Source organism: Bombus impatiens, unplaced genomic scaffold (assembly GCF_000188095.3).
Source record: "Bombus impatiens unplaced genomic scaffold, BIMP_2.2 scf_0008, whole genome shotgun sequence".
In the NCBI taxonomy this organism is placed as follows: domain Eukaryota; kingdom Metazoa; phylum Arthropoda; class Insecta; order Hymenoptera; family Apidae; genus Bombus; species Bombus impatiens.
The window spans coordinates 245135-253359 of record NT_176427.1 but is presented as its reverse complement, the minus strand read 5'-3'; the positions used below and the strand labels follow the sequence as shown (position 1 = coordinate 253359).

Sequence of the window (8225 nt, the reverse complement as noted above, 5' to 3'; positions counted from 1 at the left end):
CTACCGATGTGGAGATTGGCCAAGTAGCAGCAACGTCAATTTCCCTTACTTTCCGAACGTGTGATATCCCCGACGAATCCGATGATCTCATGCTCTTAGACACACCCCGTCATAGTTTTCCTCTGGGGTGTCACCGGGACGGAAAGTTATTCTCTCTTGCGGTCTCATTGACAAAAAAAAGAGATTAACGCCAGCGACCATTAACACAGAATCCGACTTAGATCTTTGCGAGTGCGTACGGCTACCGTCCCGTTGTCCGCGGATTCGTTATTGAACCTAGGATCATTGTCATTAGTTTCTCGAGTATCTAATTACCACGGTTACTTGTCCGGTTCTATGTTAATCGTATTTGCACTAGCCAATGTCTTTTCTATTGCATAACGACGACGTGTAATCCAAACGAAGATTCGCTTCACGCCCCTAACACTAATTCTAATGTAAACCCGACATATTTATATAGAAATACTTTCATAGCCACCGTAGATGCGATACATGCCCCTTTTTCAATGAGCAACTCATTTTTATCGTACAAAATTATTAACAATTATTAACAATTTATAGGATTTTCCAAGGGAGAGACCTAAAATCGTAAAGCCAGAAGATGAAATTGGACGAGCGGATGGCACGAAAATATCATCTCCCTCACCTACGCCCAGATTTACATCGAAAATTGATCAAGATCCGGAATATAATTCGAAATATTTAGATTATCAAAGAGACCACCCAGTATATCGAAAACCACCGTTAAACTTGAGATCAACGTACATTCTTCCAAAATATACACGTTTCGGTAGACAAGAGCCCAAACGACATGATCACGATTTCACAAGTGAAGTTCGAGCCCAATATATTCCTTATGGTCATATACCAAGGGTTGAAACTTTAAAAATGCCGGCCAACTTACGTTTGGAGGGTAATCTTGATCTTGAACCGGAATATAAGACAGCTTATTGTTCGAAACATGAGAATCAGTTACAAAACGAACTGAGAATGCATCGTAAACGAGATCGTAGTTTAAGCGCTTCCAGGCGAAAAGAAAATTATTGGATAAATAATGCAGACCAATTTGGTTTCACAAATGCCGCTCAAGATCAGGACGCGTTCCAAGTGCTACATACTCGAGTTCATGAAGATAATGTCTATGGAAAACCACCAACAGGTGGCCAAAGGTTTGCATTTGAAATTTTAATTTATTTTAACATAGATATCTTAAATTTCGCGTTTATGATGAATTTCTATGATACGACGAACGAAATTAATCAGATAATAATTAATTAGTTCCGACATATTAATGAAGAAATACAAAAAGATTGTTTGATTTGTAAATAGGAATTTAATAAATTCTATATTATACTGTAACACTTCTTTATGTTCAATAAGATTGGTAAAATTCAATATCTATATAAAGGTCTAGTGTATTGCTAATGCCTCAGAGAATAATTACATACATATATACATTTGATTTAAGCGTAGCTTGTCTATAATTAATATACTAATTGAAACAAATATTATTACAATATAGGAGTTCGAAATCTTCGCAAACACATATGCAAAGACAAACACAGGTAAATATGCCGGAATGTACCAAAGTGAAAGATAGATCAACTAGTCCAACATACCGACTTCATGTCTGTAATGTCGATGATGAACCCAGAGGATTCCGACGCAGACATTCGCCACCATTTCAGTCTTCCGGAAGGACACATAATCCTTCACCAGATTGTGTACTTCAAAATAATACTATCAGACCATATTCTCCTAGTTTTGGTAAAAGCACCAAGCAACACTCTAATGGCCAATCATTTGTTGTTTTGGATAATGGAATCTTTGACACAAATAAAAATGAGATTCGCAGAAGGCAAACAGATAGAAATTACAATATTGATGGTACTCTCCCTATTTCTAGAGGAAGAGCAAAACCTCCAGCAAATTGGATGCCACCATGGTATGATAGTACAAACACTATCTAAATTAATGAACACATATTAAATGTGCAAAATTAAATGTACAATTAAAAGGGCTTTGTACTTTTTAATATACTGATCAAGAACAATAAAGTTTCTGTATAAATATAAATTGTATAGTATATTTATTAATATTTCATTTTTCCAAATATAAGTGTAACATATGTATAATTTTAACACAGTTCATTTTATTTAAATTTTAATAAAGTATGAAATTAATTAAATACCTCTAAATTACTAACTTTGAGTATACCTAAAATTATACATGTTTACAATATTTCAAGTAATAATAATAAATAAGGTCAAATTAAAATTTTTTATTAAATTACCTTAATTAACGTATTTAGCAAGGTCAATTGTAATATTGGATTAGCAACTAAGTAATTGAGGATTTTGTCATTAGGTGATAATGATAAAATCTGCAATCACTTAATTGCCAACCCGATAATTTGTAATTGTGTTAAGATTAAACTGTATTCAGTAGATAACAAATTATTGTTCATAACAACTCATTATCATACATAATTATACAATATACAATTTTTCTACTCTTCTACTCTCCATATTTAAAAAATATTTGCTGATATACAAATATAATTACACCGAATTATTTCATTGCGAATCTAAATTTTAACTAAACATTCTACGTTCGAGTTTGATTGTGTATATTTGACTACCTTCATGTTTCTCGCTAGTCGATCGTCTTGTTACATACTATACCGAGAATTAGGTTGGGAAGAAAGTGTATACATCAAAGAAAATATTGAGTTCCAATAAAATTTATTAAACATCAAATAGTGAAAAATTAACGCTATAAAACATGTCAGATCCAGAACTTGAAGCAATACGACAACAACGATTAGCTCAGTTGCAGTCACAATATAAGGTAAATCAGTTGTATTAGAGACAAAATATTATATAATACATAACCATTTTTGACAAGTGTGTATAACGATAATTTATTTAATAAGACCATCAATAAAAATCAAATGAAAATAATAAACGATTATAGTATATTATTTCCAATCTCATGACTAAAGTTATTTTACTGAATTTAAATTTGGCCAGCTCAAGCTATTTATAACCATATATGCATACTGATATTACTTAAATAAACATTTATTACTGATTTTTTATCGTTATTACATTGTGATTCGTTTATAAATGTTCAGAGTAATAATGTAGAGAATAAACAAGCAATGGAGGAAAAAATGCATCAAATGGAAGACATGAAGAATTCCATTCTCACCCAAGTATTAAGTCAATCAGCTAGAGCAAGATGTAAGACCATTAATATAATGAAATTATATATATACATATGATGTATAAAATTTTCTAATGTACACTACTTCTTTAGTAAATACATTAAGTCTTGGAAAACCTGAAAAAGGAAAAATGATAGAAGATATGATATTAAACATGGCTCAACGAGGTCAGTTACCTGGTAAATTAGGGGAAAAAGAACTTATCAGTTTACTTGAAAGCGTAAATCAACAAACACAACGAAAAACTGTTGTGAAGGTTAGTTGCAATATATGTATGTACATTTTCGGAAAAAAATAAAATTGTAAATAATTAATTTCAGTTTGACAGACGAAGAGCAGCATTGGATTCTGATGATGATTTATAGCAAATACATATATTTATACATGGTTATCAAACCATGACAAACAGTGACATAACATTCTCTGTTTAATTTTTGAACAGGTATTAACATTACAATACAACTGTACGCTTAATTAGTCATATGTTTTTATTTTTTATGATATATTGAAATAAAAAATTGAAGTCAGGTATCAGGATTTATTTTAATCCAGATTTTATTTTCAAATTTCTATATCCACCTTTCCACCTATATATTTTTTTATTTAGTTAATTTTATCCATATTTATAAAAAAGAAATTTAAAGTACAATTACAGTATTTTTTTTATTAAATATAGATAAATCTACACTTAAAATGTAATAGGTCCCCATCCCTAAAACAGTTATCATGTTTTAAATCAAATATACAATCTTTACGTAAACACTGATATGAAATACTTTTCACTATATTTACATAAACAAACATACATCTGTAATTCCAAATATAAGTATACAGAACATTATTTGCCACTTACATTCTTTACATAAAACTTTAGTACATTTACATATTTCAATGTAAAACAAATTTATTATGCAGTTTAAAAAAAGCTCGTTTACTTACATGATTTGTATTGTCTTATGAAAGTTCCATTTAGCTAAGATAAATCTTTATCATTCTATTTATAATTCATAGAATCTCTTTCATTGCATTGACTACAAAAATAATCACTTTCATAATTCATATAATTTTGTTACACTAATGAATAATAAATAAAGCGTCTCAGTAATTCGAAATTTTGTAGTATAAAATTAATAAATATTACCTAAATGAAATTAGAAACAATAGATTAAAAATTTTTTAAAACTGTTTAATATAAACAATACAATAATTCAGTTATTTCAATCTTTTTTCATATGATTTGCTCCTGGATGATCTGGAAAATCATTTAACATTAAAAAAGTAATAATATGAATATTCATAGATAGATACTGGTTTGCAGAAAAAGAAATATGTACCTTCTTCATCGTCATCTGCATCTAAAATATCTGGACAACAAATACCGTAACATATTAAGGATAAGAATCCTGCTGGTAAACCAAACAAAACCATTGTTAGAATGGGGTTACCCATCCACATTGCAGAAAGAGTTGTTTTTAATTCAAACCATGATCTATATATACGAATTAACCAACTGTTTCCACCATATCGCTGAAAACATATGCCATAATGTTAATTTTTTCTAACCACATAAAGTATCTTAAATTTATTTAAAAAATATATCTTATATACCGGAGCACTTTCATTTCGAATTTGCTCTAGGAACAACTCTATCACATGAGGAGTCAGTTTTTCTGTTTCATCCTCTGGAATGTGATGGTGGTTTGTTGTAGTATTAATAACAATTAAGCTTGGCAATGGTAAAACCATCATTGCTATACTATTGACTAGATCTGGATTAGCTATCCAACCAAACTGAAATTGACTAAATGCCAAAACAGTAATTATAATCACATTTTGAATAATAAAATAAAGAATATACAAATTCATAAAATGTAACTTACTCATGATATTTTTCTCGCTTGCTTTTAATTATAGATTCTACCATATCTTTGAACCGTGTCATGTGTAGTGGTATTTCTTCTAGTTGATTTTCTTCTACTACTGCCAATACTAGATTTTTATTTGTCAGGAAAAGTTGATTTATATTTCCTCTTGTTACTTTTGGGAATGTAGGAAAACGTTCTGCATTTATCCATTTGTATACTGTCTCATTTAACTTTTCTATATTATTTATGTCATGGCCTATTACAAAATATTTGTTATTAAAAATTAATTTTTTTATTCATTGATATTATTGATAATTATGAAAAATATATTTTTATAGGTAATATCAATATTTTACAAATATTTACCACTAAAATTATAATGTAAATTTTCCTTATAGACAAACAATGCAGGAGTATTTTCCACAGGAGCATGTTTACTAACAACATTTGGATGAGACTGATAGAAAAATGCATGTGGTTGGAACACATCTGCAGTCTTATGATAAAATTCCTAAAACATATTCATTTAAATTAAAATCTTCATTAATGTTACAGATGAAGAACGGTCTTCACCTGTAGTTTTTTAATTCTGTAAAACAGAAACACCTTTATTTTGAAATATTTATCTAAGCTGAGATACAGTCGCGATTGTGCTGGGATATCAGTTGTGATAAACATCCGGAAGATATCGTTCTTGGAAATCTTGAAGAGTTACATTTTCCATATACGTACACTAAACTCCTTGATCCACCCCTACAATAGAGTTCCGAGATCTTTACGGTATATAAAAAACCAAAAAATATGCTTCTTAGACAGAACAGATTGTGTAATTCCGCGTTGCGTTCATTAAAAGCTAATATAGTGAGATCGAGGTGAAGTTTTTTTTCGATCAAACTTTAACCCTTCAAAGTCCGCGTGTCGGTCTAAATTCTGTTTAACAATCCCTCACGCTGCTCTTAGTTTCCGCATTGCCAGTGCGTCAAAACTGAGCAACCAAACCATAAGGTAACGCATATAATACTCATTTATCCGCGATACACACTCACATAGAACAATCTCTTGATTACAATGCATATATTTGTATTCTTGTATAAATTCGAGTATAATTATTAAAACCTAACATCCAATCCCGCAATCCTGTACAACATAATTGAACGTACCCACACGATACAACTTTATCACTCGAATCGCGTCGATTTTTATTGATCAAAGTTACATGATAGACCATTAGTCAAGACTAGTATTGTAACTGTATTCCATAAGAATATGTTCGCCGGCTTCTCGCGTTGCTCGAAGTCTCAGCTCATAACATTAATAACATTTCTATTAGTTTTTATGCAAAACAAAATTTTTATTTTACCCATAATGGTCCAGATCGTTCTCCAACATATAAAAAGTATAGATCACGTTCCCTTTTAATTGTGTCGAAACTTTGAGTTTTTGTTACTTCTTGAACAGGTGGGCCACTTACTCTTAATGCAAATTTTACTATTTCATCTCGTGTTCTATCTCCATGATATACAAATTCTTGCTCACCTTTTAAGCTATATAGAAAAGAGAAATAATACCAGTAGAGAAATGTATCACTAAATGTATATATATACAAAGCTATAAAAATAAATCCAACTTTGTTCTTACAATATAATAGTTGGAAATCCCTTAACTTTAAAAGCATGAGCAACACTTGTAAATCGGGTGCAATCAACTCTTCCAACTCTTATTGATGTCGCATGTAAATGTTGCGCTACATGAGACCAAATTGGTTCTAATCTTTTGCAATGTGCACACCATGGTGCATACATCTATAGAAAAAGTAATGTTTGTAGTTTATAAGCAGTAATTTTACATAAAAACATAATGTATCAGATATTTTATATTTATACCATGACAAGCCACTGCCCATCTTTATGAATATCCAAAAATCTATTTAAAAAATTGAATATTTAAAATTTTATACATATACATGTAAATATATATCATTAATTAAATATAAAATATAACTAAACTGGATGTTCATGCAATTTTATACTTTTATGAACATAATTAAAAAAATGAAATCTAAGTAGAAATTTGTTTTGTCTCCTAAATATCATAACAAGTGATCTACTTTAAATATTGTATATATTTTTGCATATTGTATGTACTTCTAGATTTTTTTGGAATCCTAAATTTCCCAAAAATGCATAAACAACCATAGTCTACATATAACAGACATCAATCATTATATACCTGTCGCTTAGTTCAAGTACACGTGATGCTATTACAGGAGTAAAAATACCTGAAAAAACTGAATTATGTTTTAATAATACTAACTGTATCAAAAGATAATAACATAAATGAAGTCAATTTAAATTACTTTATATGCATATAAATTAAGTGTAGTTTTAAAAGTACAGAGTATGCAAATAAAAGGAATAAATGTTAAAATCACAAGTAAATGTTTAAAAAAATTAAATATATTTAAAAAAGATATTATCTATTAAAATTTCAACATAATTGGTTTTTATATATCCAGTTAAAAACAGTAAAAACAGCCAGTAAAAACATTAATAAAAAGAAATGTCATCTTTAAAATATTAAACAAATCTAATTAATAAACAAGACATTTCAATGAATGAAATCAAATTAAAGATTTTAATGCTAAACACTAAACTTTAGTAAGTTATCGATCGGTAACATTTGGAGGTTATGAAGTAATTTACTACTTAATACTAATTTCATATTTTTATCAAACTAGTATCCACAACAAAGTTACGTCTTATAAACAGTTAATGGCGATAAATAACTTTACCATAAATAACTGCGATGAGCACCAATTTCGTTATTGTTACCATTGCAGCAAAAAGGCTTTTTATTGAGAAAAGCCTATTTTGTTAAATCTTAAGATCAAAAATATTATATTTGATTAATTTACTTTCACATAATTAAGGTAATTAACGTTCTTAGCTGTGAAATTGAAATACACACGATAAAATCCGATACACCTCTACCATGTTTTCGTCCTGTGACGCCATACGATTTTTATACCGGCATCTTCTGAACTCACTTTTGCATTTTGCATCTCTACATGCATTATACGAAAACAACGGGGAGGAGATTTAAAAATGCATTAATCGCAAATTTTAAATAAT

The 8225-nt window shown here is 29.4% G+C and overlaps 3 protein-coding genes across 7 annotated transcripts in view; 2 read left to right on the top strand and 1 right to left on the bottom strand.

The window, feature by feature from the left end:
- LOC100744309 overlaps window positions 1-2076 on the top strand; it is a 10929-nt gene extending 8853 nt beyond the window's left edge. For all 3 annotated transcript variants that reach the window (XM_033323269.1, XM_033323045.1, XM_033322792.1), the window contains 2 exons: window positions 562-1169; window positions 1523-2076. In XM_033323269.1, the coding sequence (XP_033179160.1) occupies window positions 562-1169; window positions 1523-1970 (1056 nt within the window). In that variant the 3' untranslated portion in view covers window positions 1971-2076. The remainder of the gene's footprint in view (window positions 1-561; window positions 1170-1522) is intronic.
- A 414-nt stretch (window positions 2077-2490) lies between these two features.
- Window positions 2491-3776, top strand: LOC100742768 (programmed cell death protein 5). The gene is made up of 4 exons (XM_003484361.3): window positions 2491-2850; window positions 3137-3245; window positions 3322-3485; window positions 3550-3776. The coding sequence occupies exons 1-4, from the start codon at window positions 2785-2787 to the stop codon at window positions 3592-3594; spliced, it is 384 nt and encodes a 127-aa protein (XP_003484409.1). The 5' UTR covers window positions 2491-2784; the 3' UTR covers window positions 3595-3776.
- A 203-nt stretch (window positions 3777-3979) lies between these two features.
- Window positions 3980-8165, bottom strand: LOC100742649 (protein disulfide-isomerase TMX3). 3 transcript variants are annotated; one of them, XM_012392703.3, is made up of 10 exons: window positions 7886-8165; window positions 7324-7381; window positions 6978-7017; window positions 6733-6896; window positions 6455-6638; window positions 5461-5605; window positions 5110-5350; window positions 4838-5030; window positions 4564-4756; window positions 3980-4481 (listed from the first exon to the last, which is right to left on the bottom strand). In XM_012392703.3, exons 1-10 carry the CDS (start codon window positions 7926-7928, stop codon window positions 4447-4449), a joined length of 1296 nt encoding a protein of 431 aa, XP_012248126.1. In that variant the 5' UTR covers window positions 7929-8165; the 3' UTR covers window positions 3980-4446. The 3 variants fall into 3 exon arrangements, with proteins under 3 accessions (XP_012248126.1, XP_003484408.1, XP_024221432.1); XM_003484360.4 differs by having other exon boundaries at window positions 4227-4481; window positions 7324-7372; window positions 7886-8164; XM_024365664.2 differs by lacking the exon at window positions 7324-7381 and having other exon boundaries at window positions 4227-4481; window positions 7886-8161.
- Between the last annotated feature and the right edge of the window lie 60 nt (window positions 8166-8225).

What these genes read in the sequence shown, in the direction of transcription:
- LOC100742768 (XM_003484361.3), top strand. Translation starts at nt 2,785, where the DNA reads ATGTCAGATCCAGAACTTGAAGCAATACGACAACAACGATTAGCTCAG. An exon ending in AGTTGCAGTCACAATATAAG is followed by an intron (nt 2,851 to 3,136) that starts GTAAATCAGTTG and finishes ATAAATGTTCAG; the next exon opens with AGTAATAATGTAGAGAATAA. An exon ending in AACGAAAAACTGTTGTGAAG is followed by an intron (nt 3,486 to 3,549) that starts GTTAGTTGCAAT and finishes AATTAATTTCAG; the next exon opens with TTTGACAGACGAAGAGCAGC.
- LOC100742649 (XM_012392703.3), bottom strand. Translation starts at nt 7,928, where the DNA reads ATGGTAACAATAACGAAATTGGTGCTCATCGCAGTTATTTATG. An exon ending in GCTCATCGCAGTTATTTATG is followed by an intron (nt 7,382 to 7,885) that starts GTAAAGTTATTT and finishes AACATAATTCAG; the next exon opens with TTTTTTCAGGTATTTTTACT. An exon ending in AAGCGAGAAAAATATCATGA is followed by an intron (nt 5,031 to 5,109) that starts GTAAGTTACATT and finishes TTTGGCATTTAG; the next exon opens with TCAATTTCAGTTTGGTTGGA.